The sequence below is a fragment of the Centrocercus urophasianus genome, unplaced genomic scaffold, assembly GCF_019232065.1.
Source record: "Centrocercus urophasianus isolate 14NV4802_14NV808 unplaced genomic scaffold, USGS_Curo_1.0 seq_21, whole genome shotgun sequence".
Classification (NCBI taxonomy): domain Eukaryota; kingdom Metazoa; phylum Chordata; class Aves; order Galliformes; family Phasianidae; genus Centrocercus; species Centrocercus urophasianus.
The window spans coordinates 8,493,330-8,520,132 of record NW_024884767.1 but is presented as its reverse complement, the minus strand read 5'-3'; the positions used below and the strand labels follow the sequence as shown (position 1 = coordinate 8,520,132).

Sequence of the window (26,803 nt, the reverse complement as noted above, 5' to 3'; positions counted from 1 at the left end):
ATTGCTTCACCATGGAGGAAAATGACATTGTTTACCCTCTGGTGAATTTTGAGGCTTTGTAGGCACAGTAATAAAGTTGCAAAGTGTATTGCAGAAGATGGACTTCTTCAGGTGTTCTCAGTGAGCTTCACTTGTCTTCACTTGTACCAGTTTTAAGTCCTTAACTTAAAACTGGGGACTTAAAACTGGTATAGGAGGCCATGTAGATCACTGAAAGTGAGTAAGAAGGCCTGTTGATTTCTGGCAACCTGTCTTGAACCATCCTATTGGCATATCTGTCTTTCAGAAGTTGGGAATGTGGGATAGTATTAATTTGGAAGATAGGTGAGGTTTTTCAGTCTTTACAGAGACACAGAAGTTAAAATGATATCTTAACGTGGATAGAGTTTAAAATACATACGATATGAAGCTTCACTTCTAAAGCATAAAATCAGGTATTTGTGAGAGGTCAAAGAGTAGAACTTGCAATAGGTTTGTGTTTTAAAAACAGGTTTGCCAGGTGCTGTTGGTCGTTGTACTGCTGGTACTGATTAGGACAATGTAAAAGTTCAGAGCAAATGTCATGGGTTTTTTTTCCCTGAAAAAGAATTTTAATCTGCTAGAATGCTTTGTGGTTTATATGTGTGCCTTCCACGTTAACCACACTGTTGTAAAGGCGGGGTAATACAAATTGTTAGTAGAAACCCCTACCAGAATCCTTTTATATTACTTTAATAAAAGTACTCTATAAACATATCTTGAGTTTCTACTTCTGGTGCTTATGTGGCAAAGGCCTTGACATCTTTTGTGGCTGCATCTGGGGCAAAATGAGCTTTTTAAATAAGGAGACCCTTAATAATGTGCAGTGTGAGTTCTGACTGGATTAACTGGAATTAGTCCTGAGGTTTCTGTGGTTTTCAGCTGCTATCTATCTAGTAAACACGTGTTTTGCTAAGTCACAGAATTGTGAAAGAGTCAAGTTTTCTTGACTCTTTTCTTGGAAAGGGACTCTAGATATCATCTGATTGAATCTTCTGTTGGCAGCAGGGTCTTAAATGCACCGTCCCGCCAAGCCTAGAATGTTTTTCTTGTATGAATTTTTACCACTTGCAGACAATCTTCTACCTTTTGGTCACTCCAAAAGTAATGCCTCCTATTTATTTCCATGGAAAGTACGACAGATACAAAGAGCACAATAACACTGTTTAATAGAGGACATTCTCTGCTGTAAAATTCTATTTTTCAACATGGTCACTACTATTAGCTATGAAAATTAGCGATGAACAAGAGCCTGCATATACCACACTTATAAAAATTTGCAGCAGTGGCGATGACCTGCTGTCACTGCTGCTAAAACATACCACCTACTGCCTCACTATGCTCATATCCATTGTTTGGTCTCTGTAAATGTTAAGCAGGCATCTATGAAGTCAGTGCCTTTTTTCCACCTCAAAGAATTCAGTGATGTGTCTTTCCTTCATCTGCATTTGCATGTCACATGCCATTCTGTCAGACTGCCCTTCTCCGAGCATATTCTCAACTACAAAGTGCTCGTTCATTGCAGTCATCACTGTTACCAATGCAATGAAAAGGAGCCTGCATGCCACACTTGTAACGTCCACATCAGTGGAGATAACCTACTGTCATCACTTCTGAAATGCACCACCCACCACCTCACTGTGCTTATGTCCATTGTTGGTCTTCATATATTTTCATCAAGTCAACTGAATGAATGTCAGCTGGTGCCTTTTTTTTGTACATGGAGGAAATGCAGTTAGGTAACTTTGCTTCATATTCACTTATATGTCAGATGCCATTGTGTCAGACTGCCCCTGTGCTGCCATCTGCATCAGCGACAAAATGTAATGGTGATACGTGGTAAAGTTCAACCTCTACTGCTGTACCACCATCTTCTGCCTCTGATATCATGGCCCAGCATAATAAAATAAGAGGTGTTTCTATCAGTGTAGCCTTTGAGGAGGGCTGAGATTATATATTCTTTGAGCCTTCTCTGGGGTTGATGAGCTCCATTCCTTTGCTGTTTTCTTATGACAGATTCTTCAGCCTTCTGTCCATTTTGCTGAACACGTGCACATGCAAACATGCATTCCCTCTGCCCTGTCCAAAGCTTCTTAAATTTTTTGTTGTCTGTCTTGATTTGGAGATTGTGAAGCTGGATCCTCTGTATTCTGTTGTGACCTAACAAGTGCCTAGTAAAGCAGGATAATCAACAACCCTTGATTTGATTGTTATTCTTAGTGATGCAGCCCAGGTCATGGAAGAAAGAATTATCAGTTGTTTTTAGGTTTTGCTTGTTAGCATTTTCTTCTAGCAAATGTTTTTACTGCTCTGCATTCATTTGTATTGAAATGGGAGAGTTCTAACAAGCTGAGTGGAGATCTTACCAGTTGGAAGTAGATCCTTCCAACCTGTAGAGAAGAACAACATCTGTGATTTGCAGAATATTGGAATCTAGATGACTAGTGCAGCTTTGACTGCGCCAATTTTGCCATAGCATCAGCCAGAGCTAATTCTGGTTGGACAGAACTAATGTGGGTCTCTGGTCTAACCTTCTGGTATAAGACTATAGACTAGGAGAAGAATTCATTGAAAGCCACCCTGCTGAGAAGGATTTGGGTTTCTTGGTAGATAAAAACTTGATATAAGCCAGGGTGTGCGCTTGCAGCCTGGAAGGCCACCTGTACCTGGGGCGCATCAAAAGAGAGGCGGCAGCAGGAAGAGGGAGGGAATTGTCCATGTGTCAGTTCGTCCTCTGTGAGGCTCCATTTGGAGTTCTGCATTCCCAGAGTCCCCAGCTCAGAAAAGATGTAGAATTGTTGGAGTGGGTCCATGAGATACCAGAAAGATTATAAGACTGGAGCACGTCTCCTATGAAAACAGACTGTGGGAGCTTGGCTTGTTCAGTCTGGAGAATAGAAGGCTGTGGAGTGACCTTATAGCAGCCTTCCCGTACTTACAAGGAGCTTATAAGCAGGTGGGATGTCAACTCTTTACATGGGTAGATAGTGATAGGACAAGGGAAAACAGTTCTGTACTAGAAGAGGAGATATTTAGATCAGGTGTTAAGGGGAAATCTTTCAGGATGGTGAGGCAGTGGCATGGGCTGCCCAGAGAAGCTGTGGGTATCCCATCCCTGGGGGTGCTCAGGGCCAGGTTGGATGAGGCCCTGGGCAGCCTGAGCTGGTGGGGAGCAGCCCTGCACGTGTACGGGTCTGGGACTGGGTGGGCTTAAGGTCCCTTCCCACTCAAACCACTTTATTATTCCACGATTCTGCTAGCAGGGTTGACTGTGAGATCAGACCAATTTAGTCAGGTCCTAGCCCAGTCCTCTGCCTCCAAGGATGGAGATGGTTCAAAGCTATGTTAGAGAAGGTTCAGATTAAACATTAAGAAAATACTGTTGATAGTTTGACACTAGAACAGACTTCTTAGAGAGGCAGTTGCTCTGTTCCTCTCTGTGTAATTCATTTGGAGAATGTTCTCAGTGATATGTTTTTGACTGTGTCGGTGTCAGAGTAGTCTGGCACTTGGATTCAGTGACCTTTGTAGTTTCCTGACAACTCAATTTAATGGATTCTGTTCTTTGATAACTTGTTTCACCGCTTGTCTGGGTGATGGGGGAACGTTTTTCTGATAACCTGTTGTCCTTCAGTGGTGTTTTCAGACAGGACACAGGGCCTGGACCTGCGCAAAAGGGAGCCCCTGCCCTGCTCACAGCTCCCCGGTATGTGGCTGGCCCTGCCCAGCTCTCCTCTGCCAAGGCGGAGCGCCTGCTCCCAGAACTGTCAATCACTGCCTGCTCAGAGTAGGCTGAGCGCAGTTTGTTGAGATTAGTGTCAGTCCCTTCCTTGATGTAAATATTTATAAACAGAGCGTTCATAAAAAATTTTTCTTCATGTCTATAGCAGGCATGAAGACACGCTTTAGAATGGTTTTGTTCAGAAAACATGAGGCAAAACAGAACAAACAGCAATTTTAAGAATAATATTTTGAATAATGTGATTTCTTAATGAATGGCACAGAAACAGCTAATTATTTTTAATGGGTTCTGTTAACACCATTTATTTTCATGATGCACTGTCAAAAAATATTTCAAGTAAATAAGCACACTGCAATTTAAGACCAGTAGTTTTACTTATATGTATATACCACATTGAAATGAAGTTGGTCATACAAAAAAAGTAAAATTAAAATGTGTGTCCTTGTAAAGGAATATATTTAAACAGAAAGCAAGTACAAGCTGTTGTGAAACATAGTCTTGAATCATCTTTATCAAAGTCAGATTTTATCTGAAGGACCCTATTGTAGTTCTGTTTCATTACTAGCCTCCTGCCAAGTTTCTGAATGTACTAGTTAAGGACTTGTGCTTAATGCAAGTAGCCTGTGACTACAGATGAACAATAACACAGTGCTGTTCGTTTTCGCTTGAGTTTTCACATAAAATTAATTTTGTTCAAGAGCAGCTATAATTTTTAAACATTGTTGAGCTTGAAGTCTTAACTTCATGAACTATGGTTGTCGTCTTTTTAAATAATATTTCAGTCCTCTTCCTCTCTTCATGTTCTTCCCCTAACTGCTCAGCAGTGGGGTTATGAGTCTTCTCCTCTAGGAATGTGATTTCATCTGTTGGTTTTGTTAGTTTGTTTTGTTTTTTTTTTTTTACTGAGCAGCCTTACCTGCCTTTTAGCTCCCCTGAGAAGAGGTCCAGGGGAGTTCAAAGAGCTTTGTGCTCAGACTTTTTTGTAGGAAGGCATATGGAAACCGTCAAAATGCATTATCTGAAAGATTTCTTTGTGGCCACAAAGGATGATAATTGGTAATGGGCCTATTGCATCAGAATAGTAATTTGTGGAGCCTCCTCATTTATCCCTGAACTGCTTCTAATCATAAGGGCTTTTCTTAGTAAATGAGCCTAAGTAACCTGACTATAGTAATTATTTTTAGGACTCCTCATGTACTTGTTAAAATACAGTAGAGAAATATCCATTCAATAATTAACTCTAAGTAAAAAAGATGCATAATACCACTTAATCATCCTGTTTTCTTGTAAATTTTAGCTATAGTTTAAAATAAAACATTCTATATTTTAGGTTAAAAAAGGCAGAAGCTTGATGGTAAGCAGTGGAAGGAGATTAAAGTTAAGGAGGAAAAAATGCAGATAAGAACTTCTGAAGGGAAAAAAAGTTACATTTACCAATTACTGTGTTTCTTATAAGTACTTTTTGAAATATGTTCTTGCAGATGAAAGCCGTGCTTGTTTGGCATGTATGTTGTATGTGATTTATGAAAAGGATGTGGAAAAACGTGGGAGACCATAGTGTAATCAGGAGGCTGGAAGGAACTCAAACTTTTAATTTTTTTGTTTTAATTAATAAATGGCTCACTTGAGATTCTCTAAAGGTCAGAAAGAGTTTGGCAGCACTTGTGAAATCTCTCTTCTCTGTGACAGTGTAGAATGCTGGGAGTGTATAATGCTGGGAGTCTTGACATCTGTACTGAACTAACAGCTTATGTAAGAAAGAGATATTTACCACTGTCTTTAGATTCATAAAGGCTCCATGTTGTTTAGTCCATTACTTGAAAATACATAGAGGCTTTCAGACCACCTAATAATTTCAAGGAATTTTTTGTAGATACAGAAGCTACTTTGATACACAAGTCTTCTAAGCAGTAATATTTGCTCCTTTTTGTTTGCCTGCCATTTTTAGTTGTTGTCTTCCTACATTCAAACTGACAAAAAGGCGCCGTTACTTGAAAATATGCAGGAATAAAACTCCCTGGCCAAGAAGGGTCCTCAAAGGAAAAGAGCTTTGGTGCTCCTGTGTGCGTGTATACAGAAAAAAATCTATATTCCAATCATGTTAATATTTAATCATCATGATGAGGGTCCTACTAATACTTCAGGGAAATCAAAGGATCAACTGAATGAGCAGTCATTAGTTTCTAGTGTGTGCGTTTGGCATTTTTGCTATTCACACAGGTATACAGATTTATTTGCAGAAGTCATTGCTGAATTACTTTTAAGAGAAGAGCATAATGTTTTCATGTGAAGAGATTAAATAGAGTTAAATTTGGAATTCTTCATAACTATGTTAAGATCAGTACACACAGTAACAACTTGTGTGATCAGCCTCTTTACCTAGAATTTGTCCAAATAAAGTATTATGGAAGATTCTTTCCTCAGTTGTCACTGAAGCTTTTTGTATTTATCTTAGTCAACAATCATCTTTGAATTTTTTCCTTTTGAATATGTTCTTCTGTAAGTGTATTTGTTCTCCTTTGCATACAGTTGATGCAGTCACAGGCAATCTAGCAACTTTTCAGAACTTTCTATAAAAACCTTGTTCTTTCTCTGTTTGAAATAATGGTATATTGAAATCCTTTATATTTGATTATGCTGTAGCATAGTGGCATTTTTTTTTTTTATACCTCCACTCTTGTTTTTAGCAACATCAGAAGTCTGAATGTGAGTCTTGGGGAAACTTTAGGAGTTCTCAATTAAATGTATTTACTGGAGTGGCAGTGGGGACTCCACCCCTCGTTCTCTGAATTATTTCAGAGAGCATTCTCTACAGCGCCTCAGTCCTGAGACCATTGATTTTTATTTTGACTTTTTATTGCGTTTTCTGTAAGCATGGTTGATTCATCACTTAGGAAGGGAACTTTCTGCTTTGGATAGCTGGACGTAAGTTTCTGCCATTTGCACTTGAGAATAAATTAACCTAGGTCTAGCACGGTATCAAACTGTGACGCTTAATTTGTTGGACCACTTTAAAAACATCTGGATTTGTTAGGAAGTGTTTCCTTTTTGGTATAGCTGCCTATCTGCTTTAACATACCTGTTGAAAAGGCATCTTTAATTTCTTGCTCTCCAGCACTCGAAGTCTCTGGAAGCCTTTGTCAGAGCAAGGGAAAGAGAGACTTACTGAACATGAACTCTGTTTTGTGATATGTTCTATCTGCAGAGCTTTGTTCATCTGGTATCTTTATGCTAGCATGTTATTAATACGTGTTTCCCTGTGTTGGTTTTGGAGTGTTAGCCCTCATAATTTATGTAATGTCTGTATGGCTACAAAAACAGAAGTGCTTTTCTTCCTCATCATTTCTTAAAAACAGGCCACCAGCAGAAGATGAAATAAACCTTGGGAAGCGGTGACTTATGTCCCCAGAAGGAAATATCCCTAATACATTAGATTGATATTATCTTGGGATGCAGGACATGTTCTTCTAGCTCTACAGTTTTAGCCTTTTTTAAATTTATAGAACAATATTTGTAATTCACTGAAAATATCTTCCACTTATTTATGATTGAGTCCTAGAAAAATATTAGTAAATGAATCTTAAACAAATTGCTCAAGAAAGATGTGTTTTTTAATCTTGATGTGGATGTGAAGTTTGTTCATGTTTCCTGTAAAACATGTAACTTCTGCAGAGAAAGAGAGAGGAAAAGCGTTATTTACTGCATAATTTGTTACGTTGTCCTGCTAGGCATGGAGAGTTAAGTTCAGTTAGCCATTCAAAGTTTGTGTTTTTGTCAGTGCTTGACTTCAACCCATACTACTAAAACCAGCATGTAGCAGTTAGATTTCTTTCTTGTATGATAAACAGTTGCTTAGTTATGGCACAAATATTGATTATGGAGTCACAGAGGACTTCTGAATTTAAATCTAAAACTTGTGATTTAAGAATGCTGTAGTGATGTTGTACTGAGGACAGCAAGGGTGATAGAAAAGTGAAGATTTGGCAACAGCAGCAGCCAGGACTCTTTGCTTCTACTGACTATTAGGAAATTATAATATGTTTACTAATGAAAATGAACTAATGCACTGTATTCTGGCTGTTCTGTCATCAGTAATTGAAAGCATCATGAATGTCAGCATATGGCCTTTGTGGAGGATAAAAATAGCAATTTCAGTTAAATTTTAGTTTGTCAGTGGTACTGCACTCAAGTACATAAAGAAACGTTACATGAACAAAGTAATTTACTATAATGCTTTGAAGTAACATCTGTTTAAACACTTTGTGTTCCAGATTTGTACTATGGTGGAGAAGCTTTCTCTGTAGAGCAGCCACAGTCTTTTACTTGTCCTTATTGTGGAAAAATGGGTCATACAGAAACAACTCTTCAAGAACATGTTACTTCTGAGCATGCGGAAACATCAACAGAAGTGGTAAGAAACGTTAGAACTCTTTTAATTGTGAAAATTCATTAAAAAGAATATTCAGGAAAATGCGTAAAAAGTCATTCTTGAAGCATGAGTTCTTTTAAATACTTTCGAAGAAGTCACACTTCATGATATCAGATTTTCTGGGGTGAGGTTATGCTCAGATAATGAGCTTCCTTTTTGCTTTTATGGTTGCTGCTTTGTTAGTCTGATGTAAAGGTTGCTATGTTTGGGAGCTTGTGCTGTAAAGCAACATTTAAAGCATTCTTGTGGCTGTTCTTCCTTTTTACAACCAGCGTGCAATTGCCAAATGAGTTTACAGTTGGGTAAGACCATAGCTATGGCAGTCTTTTGTTGCTGTAATTACATTCTGCAAGCAGCAGAAGCTGTAATTCTGCTGTGACTTGTTCTCGAGGCAGCAGGAGGGGAAGGGAAGTGTTCTCCGTCTCTTAACTGATAGAACAGTTGACACCATTGAAAACACACTTCCTTAAAGTACCTTTTTGGGTGTTTAGTTGTGCTAGTTCCTGCTTTCCCGACTGCCTTTCAGAGTAGGTGAAGCAAGGCTAACAGAGTGACTTCCAAAATCCTCTTGTCCAGTTGACTTTTTTCACGGATTCCCAAAAATACTTGTTTGCTTGAAATGGATTACTCATTAGTAAAACATTGTGAATTACTCATAGGGTTCTCTGTTCTGATCTTTGGGTTATTTGTTTACTTTCCGTGGAGTTCTTTTGAAGATGATGAACCCTGCTTTCAAGCCTGTTAAAGATCTTGAATGAAGGAGGGGAGGTAACTTGATAGTTTTGAAGCTCTAATCTTTGTTGAAAAGATAAGTGAAGCAGTTTACCTCTGTCTGTGGTACTGCAGGATTATAAGTTGCCTTACTGATACACTTGGAATTTTAATAATATAGATTTTTTTCTTAAATGCTTCACCTTTCAAACATACCATCAACTGGAGATTCACATTAGGGTGACTTCTTTCATGGTTTAGTGTTGCAGTTCTGATTTGCACCACTTGATGTCAGTGGTATTTTCATAACACCGTATTCATATTCTAGGTTTTTTAATCTGGCATTTCCTTTGCAGCTGCAGCTTCTAGAGTTCAGTATGTAGAGCCTAAATTTGTGAGCCTGCTACCCTGCTGGTTTCTGAAGAAGTTTTGTGTGTTAAAAGGAGCCTTTGATTTTTGTGGGTCAGCCTGCAAAAACAAAATTTTTATCCTGATTCAAGTAATAATAGAAGGCAATCCTTTAATATGGTTGCGTATGTTTGTGCCAAGTTGCAAAGTTCAGTGTGCAGAAAATGTAAGGCTGCTTGGATGCTTGATAGCGAAAGGTGACAACATGATTAATGAAGAAAAATCTTAAGATAATCAATTGTGTTATTCCGGGCATTCAGACAACTGTTTTTGCTCATGTCTTGACCTTTTAGTACTTGCAGTAGATCTTGCTGTTGACAGGTGGACCGTATCTGAGATCTTCAAGTCTCCAGGGATAGACTGTTTTTTATTTTGCTGGTGATCACTCTTTACTCCTTACCTATCTTTCTAAGAGAATAAGTCAAAGAGTTCTGATCCACTGGAGGGGGAGGAAAAAGCACCATTAATATTTCTGACAAGTTGAATTTTAACATTTTTGTATTTGGACTGTTGAAGATAAGAGGGTAATTTTGCTCAGTATTTGGCAGCGGTAAATATAGCAATATTAGGTACTTGTGAACAGGATGAGTCTGACAGTATTATATTGAAGGGTAGTTTAATGATGGGTACCTGAATCAAAAAATTGTACTGGTGTCTGTGGGAGAAGTTGAAAGGTTCAGATTGATTAAGGTCCCTAAGGTTGCATGCTAAAAAAAAAAAAAAAGAATTGGCAGTATTGGTGAAAAAGTGATGTAAAGTCTCAGTAATTACCAGTATTTCTTTACCAGTCCAAGAGTAAGGATAAGTTTTATAGGGCAAGTAAGTGCCAAGGAATATGGGTATCAGAGTAATTACACTGTTGGTGCTGGGTTTCAGTTCAGCCTAACATACTGAGTATGATTCAGCATTCAGCTAGAAGTCAGTGTTGTAAACAAGCTCAAGATTTTGGAAACTATTGAATGTCATACTTGAATCTCTTTTCAGAATAAAAATAGATTTTCTACTTTGTCACTCTTCATCAGATTTGTCACATTTAGCAAGGCAGTAACTAAGCTCATACCTTGAGCTTTGGAGCTGTAAGGTCTGAGTTGTAAATATATTGCTGATTAAGCTGATTAGAACTTTTATTGCAGTAGTGAAACCTTTCAGATTATCTTCTGCTTCATTCTTGAAGATTTCAGTGTCTTCCGTTTAGTGACAGGACTTCTGTAAGATCAGTGTCGTTTTACGCCTTACATGTTAATAGGAGGCAGTAATAAGGAAAGTAAGGAGTAGAACAACATTTCTAGAAGCTAGCAGATATTAGGATTAATTCCTAACTGTTATAGAACTTGAAAGTCATCTTTTGGACATCATTCAGAGCAACATCATCATTTTTTAAAATATATAAAAAAACAACAAAACAGCCAGATACATTAGGAATTCAACTTTAAACCCATTATCCTAAGTTGTATTTTTTTGCTATGAAAACTAAACAAGTTCTATTAGCAACAATTTTCAGCTTTGTCACACTTAATCAGTGATGCTTCTGACGTCATCATAACATAGGGTGTTTTGCCAAAGCTAACGCCTAACTAAATTTCTGTTTGTGTCTAACAATGCTTTAGAATGTTTTATTGGTGAGAGTTCTTGTAGGAAATTTCATGTTTGGAATTAGGTTTAAGTTACTAAGTTCCCTTGAATATTTTGTTCTGCAGAACTTTTTGTTATCTCATGTTTTTCTGAGGAGTCCCTTTTTTCAAGGAAATGTCTGTTGTTCATGAAGACTTCATCATGTTACATATGAGGAACTTTGTATAGCTTTTTAAATTCTATTTTCATGATTATTTCCTTTTTCCATTTTCATAGGTAGCTGGAAAAATGAGTACCTTGAAGATTATGTTTATTTGATTTGAACTGTGTTCTTGTTTGAAGATTAAGCAGTTTATTTGTAACTTTAGAAGAGTATATGTTACGGTGAATTTCTTCTGAAATTGTGTGTTTATGGCAGGTAGAAGTGCAATGGCTAGCATCAAATTTAATAGATAGAAGCAAAATTGTTAGTCTAAATCGTTAGTCCTTAAAGGGCTTTTAGAAGTTAAAATTGAGTAGAGAGGTACTTTTTGTTTCTTCTTTTTTCATCTTGAAATTGTAGACCATTTTGGAACACTTCATTCTGCTTCTGTTAAGCTATTATCTGACATCTGAAATGAGTAACTTAAGCAGACCCACTGCGGTACCAGTAGTTGTGTCCTCCCTCATATTCTGTAATGTCATTGCTCTGCAGTGTGTCTGCTTGCATTGCATCTGTAGTGATGGAAAACCTGAGAAATGGTTCTCTGAAGAAAAGTACATCATGTGGAAAATAAAGGGGGAAAGATGTAGTGGCAAGAACCATTCAAAAAGCCTAAGTTTCTGCATGAGGCTGCTTAATTAAAATGTCATTGAAGATGTAAGCTGCTGTCAAAAGCAGCGGAGAATTTGCAGTGAATGTACTTAAGACATCATCCTCACCTCAATATAAGTAAGCCAGATGGGTGTAGTATTAGACGAGGGCTGCTCCAAAAGTAATGCCTCCCATTTTATTATGTTGACCTACAGTGTCGGGGGGCAGATGCTGGTACAGCAGTAGAGGTTGAACCTTCTCAACTATATTCCACTGCATGATGCTGCCATGTGAGAGTTGGCAGCAGAGGGGCAGTCTGACAGAATGGTGTCTGACATGGAAGTGCTGATGAAGCAAAAGGGGTATTGCTGAGTTCCTCCATGTGGGAAAAAACAGCACCCGCTGACATCCGTCCGTGCTTGATGAACATTTATAGATGCCAACTGGTGGTGTGCAGACAGTGAGGCACGGTGGTGTGTTTCAGCGGTGGCTTTGCACAGCCATCACAGCACAACATGAGGTCAGTCTCAAGCAGCTCATCCCCATGAATCAGCAGGTTACAACAAGGGAACAGGCTGCTCATACAGGAGCAGAAGGAACAAGTCAGGGCCTACCAAACCGATATGAGGCTGAAGGCGGAGGTTTCTTGGATCACATCATTGCTGGTGATGAGATGTGGTGTCACCACTGTGGGCCTGAGTCAAAATGGCAGTCCATGGAGTGGTGATGTGAGTTGCTCACCAAAGAAAACATTCAAGGTGAAGCTCTCAGAGGGTAAAGTAACGCGCACAGACGTTGGGACAATAAAGGGCTCCTGGAACTGCAACAAACCATCAGCTTTGACCACTAAATCGCAATGCTGACTAAGCTGAAGGCGGGAACATCCAGAGTCAGGTCAGAGAACAGGCGATCTTTGTTTTGCAACACAGTAATGCCAGGCCCTAAAGCAGTCTGAAGACTGCAGAGCACGTTGCCCATCCTGGCTGGGCTGCCCTAACAACGCCCTCCATATAGCCCAAATTTGGCCCCTTTTCACTTCCGTCTGTTAAGGCCAACGAAAGACTGACTGCATAGGCAACGTTCTCTTAGCAACAACACTGTGACACAGTGGATCATGTCCACTGGTGTAGATTTTAATCAGCACAGCATGCAGGCTCTTGTTCATTGCTGGAAGAAATGCATGGCTAATGTTGGTGGCTGTTGCAAATACTGTTTTATAGCTGAGATTTGCTCTGTCACATAGTGTTAATGTGCATTACTTTTTGGAGCAACCTGAATATTAGTATCCATATTGTGTGCAGTCTTTTGAGCTCCACAGTCAATAACTTGTATATAAACATGAGGACCACCAGAAACCTGGGCTTTATTGCAACCAGTATTGTTCCATGAATGCAGGGGGGCTATTGGAAGTAGGAGTAGTACAGAGATAAATCTGTGGATAGTAGCTGTATTTAGCCATCCAGGAGCTGTTAATATAAGCATTTAGTGCTTTGGGAGGGTTTTCTGGGCTGGAGATATTTTTAATCTAAAATCTGTAAAACTTTAAGATCAAGCTTCAAAACTGCTGGAACTAAAAATGGAAGGTGCGTTTCAAGGTGTCACAGTTGGAAGAAATGTAATGGTACTGCTTGTCTTTGTGTTTTTAAGCTGAAATATTCATTAACTAATAAAGGAAACGGTATCTTCTGAAATCCTTTTGTGTAGGGATATGGAGATCAGTCTTTCTTTTCCAAACCTTGTAGTTGTGCAGTGCCTGGGTATGTCTCGGTTTGATACTTGAGCAAATGCTTGTGTAGTTTCAGTCTGCTTCCTGCACTTCTTTTGCTGAGATGAATGACAAGCAGGCATATAGTCGGCCTTTGTAATCACTTTGTTGTCTGAGACTGTATAAAATACAAAATACTGCATACAAAACTAATTTATAAAGCACTGCAAAATCTGGTTTCTGTAGTATCACTAAAATCATAAAAGAAATGGAAATTAACATCTTCTCTTGAAAATGATTTTTGCTGTTTTTAATAGCAATATGAGTTCCACTTTCTATAAAGTATTTCTTTTTCCTCTTTGTCATTTCAGATTTGTCCAATATGTGCAGCATTACCTGGAGGGGATCCTAATCACGTCACAGATGACTTTGCAGCTCATCTTACACTGGAACACAGAGCTCCTAGAGATTTAATATCCTTTCCTGAGATGATGCAGAGTCTAGACTTCTTCATTGAGTAGTCATGATTACCTGTTTTGATTTTGATATTCAAGGGGCTATACCTCTCATTTCCCTGCAACTTGAGTTGCTGGAAAACTGTATGCAAAATTTAAAGGTAATTTTTCTAGTTTTAAAAGCAATATCCAAATTATGAATGAACTGTATGTGTGTTTGACAGTGATTTTTAGCCTAGCAGCAGAAACGTTTAAGGAACTTTTATAACAAACTGTTTTCTACTGACACTGGTTTATCCTGCCTTATCATTAGTTTTGAGGCCTTTTTTATGTATCCAGGTGGTAGAAACAATTTATGACACAGACAGTGATCTGAGGATGGTTTGAGCTTAGCTGTTTTTTGACACATAAGCTTGTGTACCTGCTTCATTCACTATACTAAGATACTTCCATAGTATTACCTACTGACATTTCTGTAATGGCTAGGAAAGCTTCCAGATAACATGGGAAATAAAGGGCTGTCTTTCAGTTATCTTAGTAGCAGATTATGCAGGTTAATTACATTTGATGGCTGAAGTATTGAAATTTGCTTTTTGTCCTTTGTTGAAGGGATTGCTTTCTAGGGTTAATTGATTTTTATTTATTAAATGACCTGCAGATTATGTACGATACCTACAGAAAGTTTTCTCTCTGAATTTTTTCATTAAACAAATAAGCATACTGCTCTGTTGACATCTTTTTGTTGTTGTTGTTGTTCAAAGCGTTTTAAAGGGAAACAAAAATGCTGACAGAAGGATTTTATGGAGATGGCTGCATTTCATTTGTGATTGTGTTTCAACTTTAGCTTGATAGTGTTTATTGTGGTTTAGAGTCAGGACAGATTACATGTGAGTGTTAATAGCTACACAGTAGTTGGATCACTGTAATGGAGTTAGAGTGTTTATTGCTTCTGTAAAGGAGTTAATGAGTAATGCAAAACTGCAGAAGAGCAGTCATCCCTAGTTTTGTGGATATAAGCAGGACTGTCAGCAGTCACGAGAAGCCTGAGTGCTGACTGTGGTAGCTCTGGCCAAGCCAGGGGACCTAAGCTGAAATCTTAGTAAATTTCAAAGTACGTTATTTCATTTTCAATAATTATACGAGTGATTTTCAAAATGAAGGGAATTCTTGACTGCTTTGGAAATGTGTATTAACTTTCTGACAAAAATATTCTTTAAATAATTTTTTTGCCATAATTTGCAAGCCTATAAAAATATGACTTGAAACTTAAGCATGAGATGGCAAGGAAGGAGAAATGAGGAAATAGCAGGAGTCATTCGTAGAATTTACGCCATTTGTTTGGCTAAAAAAAGAAAGGTGAAGTGAAGGGGTGTGATAAAAGTGCTGAATATTCAGGAAACGTGCAAAATTTTAAGATCTCAAGTGCTGAAAATTCTGGGATCAAGTTGCTTATAGTATAGAAATTGAAAGGAATGCAGTAATTGCCATCTACTTCGGGTAGGAATGGCCGTAAGATCTTTAGTATTTAATGTAAGAATGAGGAAGTGGGAGTAAAACCCATGTGTAAGAAGTTTGGCAAAAGGTGTGATAAGGTGTAATATTACTTGATAGAAAACTTTGATTAAAAAAAAATCAATCCTGATATTTCTTAGATGTATTAAAAAGCTGAAGAGTGTGAGGCATTTTACTGTACACAGCCCTGATTGTCTTGAATGCATGTCTGTATGCCCAGCTTGCTCCGTAGCTACAGCATCTCAGCTATGCTCTAGAAGTTGAAGCTTTCACGTAGCGTACACTAGAGTGCTTTACACAGCAGATATTCTAGTCATTTAATAACCAATGCCATGTAGTTCTATTTTCTTAACTTGTTTATTATGATGAATCCAGTGGTGTTCGGCATGTACGTCGAATGTTTCACCCAGGTCGGGGATTGGGGGGCCCTCGTGCACGTAGATCAAACATGCACTTTACTAGCAGTTCCCCTGGAGGGCTTTCATCTTCTCAGAGTTCGTATTCTCCAAGCAATAGAGAAGCCATGGATCCTATAGCTGGTAAGAGCTGTTGTGCCTGTGGATTTTACCCTCCTTATGCAAAGGAGCAAAATCCAATGTGATATAATGGTTGCTTTGCTTTTTGTTGTGCTGAAACTGCACTCATGATACATGCAGGTGTGACTGGCTGTGTGTTGATGAACAGTTTTCTGGCCTGTGGTCTTCTGAAGCTGAAGTCACTGCCCTAGTAGGCAGTACTTTTAATTCTACAGTGCAGGATGTATTCCCAAAGCTTGTTATTCACAGGCACTATTTATTTTCTTGACTGTGGTTGTGTCCAGCTTCTATCCATTACTTGAGTATATATCATCCTGATTTGTTGTGAGATGAAGGTGTTTGTGGACAAGATTTTCTGTCTTGATTTGTTTTAGTACAAGCTGTGGACTCTAAAGGTGAAATTACATGAATATTATTAACAGACATTGAAAACACATTCAGATTGCATTCAAGCTTTAGCAAGTTTGGTTTGTTTGTTTTTTTTTTGTTTTTTTTTTTTTTGTAATATCACTATTTTTTATGATGTACTTGTAAATTCTTACACAAATGTACTGTTACAAGCATTTGTAGCATGCTTTGGTCAGGTTTAGAAATCCTGTGATGGGAGGAAGAGCATCTCACCTTTAAAGCCAGAAAATCAAGATGTGTCTAGGATTTTTAGAAAAACTTGTTTACTGTGTGTTTAATTTGAAAATAAAACATTTGTTACAGGAATTAGAAATAGGTAAACACAACTTAAAATAGCAGATACAGCTTTTTCCTTATTAGAAATCTGAGCATTTTTATACTGTGATCTTTTGACCATGCCTGCGTCAAGGCAACATCAGAACTGCCGTAATCTACCTTCAGCTGCTAAGTATGCATAAATGTATAAACTGGAACTTCCTACTTCAAGATCATGACTTCTTCAGAGGTAGCCATCCAGCTTAATTAACCACTGCACGTGAAAGGGGAGCTGTGTCTGCTTAAATGTAATCCCCTAGCCTTCCTTCTGCTGGCTCTGGTACTCCTGGCTTTCTGTGACCTGAAAGAGCATCCTGGCAAAAGAGGGAAAGTTGAATGAGGTCATGCTCAGACAGTGGTGGTCAATGTCTTTTGCTCTGGTTGTATCCTCTCACACGTGAGGTCACCCAGGGATCAGTACTGAACCCCATGCTATTCAACTTTAATAAATCATCTCAGCATGTTTGCTGAAACACCAGGGTGGGGGATGGGATGGATTGTGTCCTGCATCTAGAATGTCATGACCACGACCAAAGAGCCGAGAACAGTCTTGCATCTGCATGGCTGGGAGTAGCCCTGCTGAAGGAGACCTGGAGTCCTGGTGGGTACAGAGCTGAATCAGTCAACGTGGGCACAAGTGCAGCAAGAATGGCAAGCTGAATCCTGAGCTGCATTTGCCAGGGTATTAGTAGCAGAGAGAGAGGTTTGATCATCTCACTAAGGACTTGTCAGGCCAGAGGATCCAGAGGAGAACCATGAAGATAATCTGAGTGCTGCAAAAATTGTTGTATGAGGAAAGTAGTTAGGTCTTTGCTCCCTGGAGAAGGGAGGGCTCAGAGCAGGTGTCATCACAGGATTCCAGTACTTAAGGGGCAGCTACAAAGAAGACAGAGGCTCTCTTCTCAAGGAGCCATGTGGAAGAACAGAGGACAGGAGGAACAGGATGCACCAGGAGAGATTTAATCTTGATACAGAGGAAAAAAATACATTTTTGCAGGGGGAGCCATCAGTCACTGGGAACAGTTCCCAGGCATGTGGCTGACTCTCTTAATTTGAGGTTTTCAAGGTGAGAGGGGACAGGATGGTACATAAGCTTGTCTAGGCTCCCTTTCCTCATGAGAAGTTGTACCTCGTGATGGAGATCCCTTTCATTCTGGGCTGTTGTATGATTCTGTGAGGTTCCTAAAGGGTCTGAGAAGAACTAGAGTTCATCCAAGAAGGGAGGATGTTTGTGTATCATTATTCAGTGATCTTGGAGTGGAAGACCTCCTGGAATGTATATCGCTCTGAAAGTAATGCTTATTTAATTAAAGTAGGACAGATAAAGAGTACAATAACACTATTTAATAGAGCAAAATCTCAGCTACAAAACTCTTTTTTCCACACAATCACCACTGATAGCTGTGTATTTCAGTCATGAACAAGAGCCTGCATGCTGTGCTGATTAAAATCTACACCAGTGGACATGATCCACTGTGTCACAGTGCTGTTGCTAAGAGAACGTTGCCTATGCAGTCAGTCTTTCGTTGGCCTTAACAGACGGAAGTGAAAAGGGGCCAAATTTGGGCTATATGGAGGGCGTTGTTAGGGCAGCCCAGCCAGGATGGGCAACGTGCTCTGCAGTCTTCAGACTGCTTTAGGGCCTGGCATTACTGTGTTGCAAAACAAAGATCACCTGTTCTCTGACCTGACTCTGGATGTTCCCGCCTTCAGCTTAGTCAGCGTTGCGATTTAGTGGTCAAAGCTGATGGTTTGTTGCAGTTCCAGGAGCCCTTTATTATCCCAACGTCTGTGCGCGTTACTTTACCCTCTGAGAGCTTCACCTTGAATGTTTTCTTTGGTGAGCAACTCACATCACCACTCCATGGACTGCCATTTTGACTCAGGCCCACAGTGGTGACACCACATCTCATCACCAGCAATGATGTGATCCAAGAAACCTCCGCCTTCAGCCTCATATCGGTTTGGTAGGCCCTGACTTGTTCCTTCTGCTCCTGTATCAGCAGCCATGGGACTCACCTGCTGCAGACTTCGTGATATTCCAATGTGCCACCGTTTCCAGTGCACTGAAGCTGATATTCAGCTCTGTAGCCCGTTCCCTTGTTGTAACCTGCTGATTCATGGGGATGAGCTGGTTCAGGCAGTCCTCATTTTATGGTGTGACAGCAATTCTGACATCATTTCTTGTCTTGTACATTGCTGTTGCCACTGCTGAAGCACACCACCCACTGCCTCACTGTGCTCACATCTACTGTTTCATCTTCATAAACGTTCACCAAGTGTCAGTTGATGTCACTGGGTGCTCTTTTTTCCAACATGGAAGGATTCAGTGACACACCTGCTTCATCAGCATCTCCATGTCAGATCATTCCTCCAGACTGCCCTTCTGCCATCTGTCACCCAGAACAAAACGTAATGGAGTATAGCTGGGAAGGTTCAACCTCTGCTGCCTTACTGCCGACTTCTGCCCACTGAGACTGTGGACTGAATAATAAAACTGAAGCATTACTTTTGGTGCAGCCCTCGTAGTTCAGTTCAGATAAATGTGGAGTGTTTGCTGATGCTTGTCAGTACCTCACCAGGCATTCCTTGTGGAATGCCACAAGCACAGGGAAGTTAAAAATTGGATGAAATGGTATTCCTCTGAACTTTTCTTGATTGATGCTGTGTCTTTGCTTTTAAGGTTCAGTTGTTATCTGCTGGGGTTGTCTTCTCTTACCAAGGCCTTTATCTCAAGCTCTCATCTGCTTCCAAGTACAGCTAGCTATTAAGCATCAACTTATGCTTAACTTACAGTGAGAATAAATTGATCTGTTTCTTGTCTGATAGTTTGATATGTCTTCTCTTTCAGTGAAATGATGAACTGAGAAGATAACTGCAGGTTTTCTGTTTGAAAATAATGAAACACACAGCATCTGCTACGTTTTCACATCTCCTTTTTCTCCTTTGTGATACTGCCTAGTGATTATAATTGAATTAAAGACGTGGAATTGATAGTGCAGGTTTAGAAACAAAAATGAAAAGCAAAACTTGACTATCCTGAGTTTCTGACATAGAAAATAACTGCATTTTTCTGTATTCCTCCCATGAAAGCTTGCCTAAAAGCAATTGTTTTTTATTAGTGCAATGGAAGGAAAACTATTACAGGTTGGCAGTATTGCCTCCTACGTCTGCCCTTACATCTGTTACAGCAAAGAAACACCTAAGGGATTCTGCTGTGATACCCTGAGCAGTGTTTTACTGCTGGTTTTAATTTCAAAGAGCAGGTATTTGCTATAAACCTACCACTGAAGGGAAGACTTATGGTTGTACTCCTTAATTGTCGGGCCTTCCCTATCTTCAGGCAGAAATGGACAGTGGTTTCGTGAGGCAGATCTTGAATGAGTTTTCATAACAAAATAACTTTTACTAAATGTTAGAAGTGATGGCGTGGTATTTCTTTTACAGAACGTATCTTCCCTTTGGGTTGTTGGATGGTAAAACCTGTGTTGTGGGGGCATGTTTATTGAGAAGAAAATAACATCACTAACAAAAGCCAAAATTAAGTATTTTCCTAGTCAGGTACTACGCTGTGATGTGGAGCTTGAGAGAATTGCTGCAGAAGACATCATTTGCCAGGCATTCTCTGTAGACCGGCTCTCCTGTTATAACAAATCTGCATCTTCCTTACGCTTTGAAACATCGAACACTGAGACTTTCTAGAAGAGTTTCATGAATTTTCTAACATAATTTACTTTTACTAATTTACTAAACGAATTACTTCGTTTCCATTGATGGAAAAAAATGAATTGATGCCCTGGAATTCAGGGTGTATTCATTCTGTTGTGTAACAGTCACTTAAGATATTTCATCACAGAAACTTTTCTCTTCTCTGGCAGAGCTTTTATCTCAGTTATCAGGCGTGAGGCGTTCTGCAGGAGGACAGATCAATTCCTCTAGCCCTTCTGCTTCTCAGTTACAGCAGCTGCAGATGCAACTGCAGTTGGAACGACAACATGCACAGGCAGCGAGACAACAACTGGAGACTGCACGCAATGCAACTAGACGCACCAACACGATCAATGTCAACACCACTATTACACAATCTGCAACAACAACCAACACATCTAACACGGAAAACAGTCAGCAGACTATCCAGAATTCCCAGTTTCTTCTTACAAGGTAACTTGTTCTGTCTGCTTCAGCATGCGTCCCTTAGCATTTCACTCTTTCTTGGTCCTGCTAGAGTCGGAGTACAGTGAAACTTTGTATACTGTGATTATAAGAAACGTGCTTTAAGCTTTTACCCTTGTATTTACATGTAATTGGGTGTTCATATTTAAATGTTTGGAACTTGCGTCATCCATATTTCTAGTAGTAATTTAATATCCAAGAGTAGCAGTTCATAGGTGACCTGATGGGAATTACTCTGCTTCTGGAAAGCTGGCTGCAGAAATGGCCTTTAGTGCCCTAAAGGTTGCAGAAAGGAGAGACAAACTCACAGCTGCGTTGTATATCTTTTTTGCATCTAGGAATGTATTTAAGAGGTGAATGTATTTAAACAGATGTGAATATGGATTTCTGCAAGCCTTAAGAAGGAGGCTAGTTCTGAGTTTTAGCTGTGTAAGCTACTTCAGGCAGGGGGCTTCTGCCAGATCCCTCATCAGATCTCTTAACATACTGTGCTTTGTTTGGACTGTGTGGATTGTACTGTCTGGTGGGAATCCAGAGGTGGTACACACAGAGTGATGTATTCTGTCACATGTGTACAGCTAGGCGTTGACCCAGCCCCTAACAGGTATGCAGGAGATTCCAACCTTCCCTAAAAGACTCTCGTAGGTAGCAGGGACCCTTGCTATGGTTTTGTATCTTGAGGGTTCGTTCTGGTGAAGGCTGTCGTCGTGAGTGGGCAGGGGTTGTTGGCCAGAGGTGCGCAGAGCTGTGCGTGTGAGAAGGGCCGGCAGCAGTGTCCTGTGAGTGCCAGTGAGGGGCAGGGCTCTGAGCGCACGTGTCAGAAGCGTCGTCAGAGAAACGGGCTCTCACCAACTGCCTGTCTCCTTTTCCTGCTGCCATACAGGTTGAACGATCCGAAGATGTCGGAAGCGGAGCGTCAGTCAATGGAGAGCGAACGGGCGGACCGCAGCCTGTTTGTTCAAGAGCTTCTACTGTCCACTTTGATGCAGGAAGAAAGTTCCTCCTCAGATGAGGATGAGAGGGGGGAGATTGCCGATTTTGGTGCTATGGGCTGTGTAGATATTATGCCTTTAGATGTTGCTTTAGAAAACCTAAATTTAAAAGAGAGTAATAAAGGAAACGAGCCTCCTCCACCTCCTCTTTGATGACATCCCACTTTGCAGACAATGTCCTCTGTGCTGTATTTGCCAATGAAAGTGGACAACAACTATCTTGGGTTTGTTTTGGTGATTGTAATTTCAGGTCTGTCACTCTTGTTACGTTGTGTACATTAAAAAGAAAGAGAGAAAAGATATATATGATAATCATTTCCACTTAACTAATTTTTACTTCTAGCAGGTAAATGTAGGTTGCGGTGCAGAGCAAAAGGCTCTGTGTCCTGTACCTTGACATGCAAAGGCTCTCCTAATACTCCACATTCAAACTGAAGAGGAAAAAATGAAAAATCTCTAATGAAGCTGCTGTGTGTATTTATGAATATTAATGAATAAAAAATGCTTGGATGGTTTACCTTAACTACTGCATGACGTTTTTTGCAGCGTGCATGAGTTTTAGTGACCTTGTCATTTAAAAATTTAAATACAAGGAAGTAAAACTATAAAACCCAAAGCTTTCCCATTATTCAGAGGTTACCTAACAAAAAAGTTAGCGTGGCTTGTAGCCACAAAGTAGCTTTTGAATAATATGTGACAGAATGACATCTTACGTGCTGTTCTGCACAGGATGGAAACTGCAGTGGGTTGTATTGTCGTGACCAGGGTGTGGCATTTTGCTGTATGTGATCACTATGTTGCCCTGTCGGCCGTCGCCTCAGTGTGGAGTTGAACTGCATTTTATGCATCCCTAGGAGACACAACAATAAGGCCACTGCTGGAAGCTACTGCAAAGGGCTTTTGTGTGCCCTGAAATCAAATGATGTTCACTTTTGTTTAAAGTTTGTTTTCTGTGGTTGTTAATTTTTTTTACTGTTAAACATCTTTTATTCAGGTGTAGATGATTCATATATTCACTGTGTTGGTTTTTTTTTTTTTAAAGAAAAAGTTAACCTGGAACATGTTGTCTTAGTTTAAAAAGCCTTTCACAGCCTCGATCATATTTTGAGTTATTTATGTATTCTCTTCATAGTTTGCAGAGACCTGGTAGTATCAGGAGAGCTTGAGGATTTGGATCCCCAGATTGTTCGTATATTGCAAACAAATTATTAATGCTAACTTTAGCACCTTCTATTTATTGTTTCTTTTGGTTACTTTTGCTGGTGGGAAAAAAAAAAAAAGAAAAAAAAAAGTTTTAAAAGCCTTTTAGTGGAATTGTGCCACCTCTATGCCTATACTGCTAGCCTTCCTGGTCTAAACAAAAACTGCAGTGTTCTGTGCATTCATAACAGCCCCAAGGCAGGGACAGAAAGAGTGTTTGGTTTTGGCTTTCTTTCCTTCTTTGTTTTGTTCTGTTTTTCTAAATGTAAAGTTAGATTATAAAAACAGAAGTGCACACAGCTTCAGATATTAAAAAAAAAAAACAAAAATAACAAAGAAACCATAAGCTTATCTCATAATGTCTTCCCAGCTTTTTTCACCTCCCCCCGCTCTCTTTCTCTGTCCATCCGTCTCTGCAGCACTGCTAGCATTAGAGTAAACCTACAGACATGGACGCCGGGTGGTGTTCCAGCACAACTGTGACGTGTATGCTAATCCAAAATAACTGAGCAAAAGAAATGACCCTGTATACTGACTTCAAGTTCATCTTCTTTTTTTTTTAAATCCTCAAATCCTGATTGTTTCCCCCTAGAGCAGTACTAGCTTTGTTTTCTTTTAGTCTCTGCAACAGAAAATGTTTGGAGGAGAACTTTACCTAAGCCCTCTGGTTATCCCTAAGGTTACCCCAACTAGGGATTTTTTTTTCTTTTTTGATTGATTGTTGAGGATTTTCAAAAGATTTTCAAGCTGTAGTCTTTACAACCACATCTTCTGCACATTACAGTAAGACACACGGTTCAATAAAGCATTTTCAAGACTGTTGCTCGGTTGATTTTCTTTGTTGTTGATGTGTTATGCACAGTTTTGCTCCAGAATTTTCTGAACTGTCAACTGTGGCTGCATACGAGGTCATGTAGAAGTGCTGGGCAATTTATGTGCGTGCAGTTAGCAACTTGCACACTGTGGCAGATGAAGAGGGCTGCAATCCCAACCTCCCCACAGGTAGGTGGATCCAACTTTGCAAAAGAAAAAAGTATGCGTAGAGCAGACTCTCCTCAGCATGAGCCCTGACTGCATGTGTGGCTGCTCTCTTAACATGAGCATCGTTTCTGGACTCCACTTAGGGGGTGTAAACCAATATTGTCTGTGCTCAGAAGCAGAGCAGATGGAGACTAGCAGTTTAAGGTATGCCTAGGCAACGCCCATAACCAGTGGGTTAAAAGAAAACAGTCAACCACCTCCTGCCATCTCAGGCCAAGGCGTACGCTTGGAGTTCAGTGGAGCCTGTGTGTTCAACCAACACTATTATTCACAGACTCTTTAAATGGCAAAGAGATGCGCTTGAAGGGTGGGGAATTGGTTGGAAGGCTGCAGCCAGAGCGTTGTGTCGGCAGCTCGACGTCCAGGTGGAGGCTGGTGATGAGTGGTTTCCGCAGGGCTCTGTCTTGGCACCAGTGCGCTTCAGCGTTTGTATCAATGACGTGGGATTGAGCGCACCCTCAGCAGTTTGCTGATGGCTCCATGCTGAGCTGTACAGATGACACAGTAGAAGAAAGGGGTGCCATCCAGAGGGACCCAGATGTAATTAAACAAGGCCAAGGGCAAGGTGCTGCGCTTGGGCTGAGGCAATCCCAGGGATGAGCACGAATGGGGGGAGCTCCTTGGGAGCAGCCTTGCCAAGAACTTGGGAGTCTGAAACTGACATCTGCCAGCAGTGTGTGCTTGCAGACCAGAAGGCCAACAGTGTCCCAGGCTGCATCAGCAGAGGGGTGGCAGCAGGGAGAGGGAGGGGATTGTCCCTCTCTGCCTTTGTGAGGCCCCACTTGGAGTACTTCATCCAGGTATGGGAAAGATATGGAGCTCTTGAAGGCGGTGCAAAGAAGGCCATGAAGATGCTCAGAGGGCTGCAGCCTCCCCTTTGAAGACAGGTTGAGGGAGCTGGTCTTATCCAGCCTGGAGAAGGTTGTGGGGAGACCTCATTGCAGCATTCCAGTATTAAAAAAGAGATTTATAAACATGAGGGAAATGAATTTTTTTTTACATGCATTCATAGTGATAGGACAAAGAGGAATGATTTTAAACTAAAGGAGGTAAGATTTAGATAGACAGGGAAGTTTTCACTCAGGATGGGGAGGTGCTGCAACAGGCTGCCCAGAGGGGTGGATGCCTCATCCCTGGAGGCTTTTAAGGTCAGGTTGGATGGGGCCCTGGGCAACCTGACCTAGTACCTGATCTAGTGGTTGGCAACCCTGCCTGCAGCTGGGGGGCTGGAACCTGATGATCTCTGGGGCCCCTTCCAGCCCAAACCATTCTATAAAACTGGTGGAAGTGCTTACAAAGGTTTTGAATGTGCAGCTTCACATCTGGGCAACAGCGCTTTGCTGGGCCCATCATCAGCTGAGTTGTGCCTTGAGCAGCGGCACACAGCATTCCTCACACTGCTGGCAAGGAAGCAGTTCAGCCAGATGTTGGTCCGGAGCAAGCAAGACTGCAAATAAGTGCGTTTGGGGCAGGTGGAAGGCACGTTTTCATTACCAACATAGCAGCTGAGATACATAGGCTTATTTGATGGTGCAAGGGAAGCAAGTCAGCAAGCTGAGTGTCCACTGGCAATTTGGAATTCCACCATCTTCTAATCAGGATGTGTTTTAAACTCCTGTGATCTGCTTTAATCGAGAGCTTTTTTTGTTTCACTTCCTCTCCTGTCCTTTTACCCTGGCCCATCTGAGCCTGTCTTCACCCACATAAATAGGATGTGCAGCTGACTCCAACTGTTCTGTCCTCAAAGGCTGTTGGGGAAAAGCAAAAGGAGAAATGTAAAAGAAAACTGTAGCTGCTGGCTTGGGCTTTCACTAAAGGTCTTACACCCCCAGCCAGGTGCCATGGTCAAGCAAATACTATCTACTGTGGCTTTGCAGTCACATCCGCCTGCTCCCTCAGCACTTGTAGGCACACCCATCAGGGCCCACCGTACAGTTTGCTCAACTGACCCGATCCTCTTACAGCAAAGATGCATCTTTCTTCAGACTGGCCTCTGGGACCGAGAATTCCTGAGGGTCCCAGGTTCCTTGCTGCTAAAGACTGAGGCGAAGAAAGTAACTTTTTCCCTGTGCGAGAAGGTTCTGCTTCAGCAATGGGCTCATGTCTTCCTCAGTTTACCTTCTGTAACAGACGTATTGTGACAAGCTCTTCTTGCCTTCCCTTGTTAGATTCAACTCCAGATGGGTTTTAGCTTTCCTAACTCCAGCCCTGGATGCTCTGTGCTTCTCCCATCTTACCTGTCCTTACTTCCACCCCCTGGGTACTTCTTTCTTATGTCTGAGTCTGGCCACATGATCCTTGCTTATCCATGCAGGCCTGACATTTTTCCTGGGGATGCAGTGCTCTTAGAGGAGATGACCTTGATTACTGATGAACATTATTGTTCCTCTCATTCCTCCAAGGCTTCATCCCACATCACTTTACCAAGAGACTCCTTGAAAAGCCAGGTCCTGGGCTGCGAGCTTTCTGTGCGCTCTCCTCACCCCCTAAAGGATCATGAACTCCACCACTTCATGATCACTACAACCAAGGCTGCCTTTGACCTTTACATCCCCAAGGAGCCCTACAGTGGCCACACGCAGCATCTCTGCTGACAGCCCAGCCCATGATGAGACTCTGACAGCTCTCTGCCTCCAGCTCACACTGCTCAAGGCTCAGGAGAGCTGGACTCCACTTTGGGGGCCTGTCTCCTCTTCCCTGTGGCTAGCCCTTCATCCATTGCCCCTACCCTCACCTGGGGCGTTTCTCCGTTGCTGCAGTGCAAGGACCAGCTTGTTGCTGTTGCAGGAGGCT

The 26,803-nt window shown here is 40.8% G+C and overlaps 1 protein-coding gene across 2 annotated transcripts in view; it reads left to right on the top strand.

The window, feature by feature from the left end:
• Positions 1-22,292, top strand: part of KCMF1 (potassium channel modulatory factor 1) — a 45,043-nt gene extending 22,751 nt beyond the window's left edge. Inside the window, exons 3-7 of one of the 2 annotated variants that reach the window (XM_042822951.1) lie at positions 8,032-8,171; positions 13,750-13,851; positions 15,707-15,884; positions 20,483-20,765; positions 21,661-22,292. In XM_042822951.1, coding sequence (XP_042678885.1) covers positions 8,032-8,171; positions 13,750-13,851; positions 15,707-15,884; positions 20,483-20,765; positions 21,661-21,922 — 965 coding nt within the window. In that variant the 3' untranslated portion in view covers positions 21,923-22,292. The remainder of the gene's footprint in view (positions 1-8,031; positions 8,172-13,749; positions 13,852-15,706; positions 15,885-20,482; positions 20,766-21,660) is intronic. The other variant, XM_042822952.1, reaches the window with a different exon arrangement.
• Positions 22,293-26,803: the final 4,511 nt, after the last annotated feature.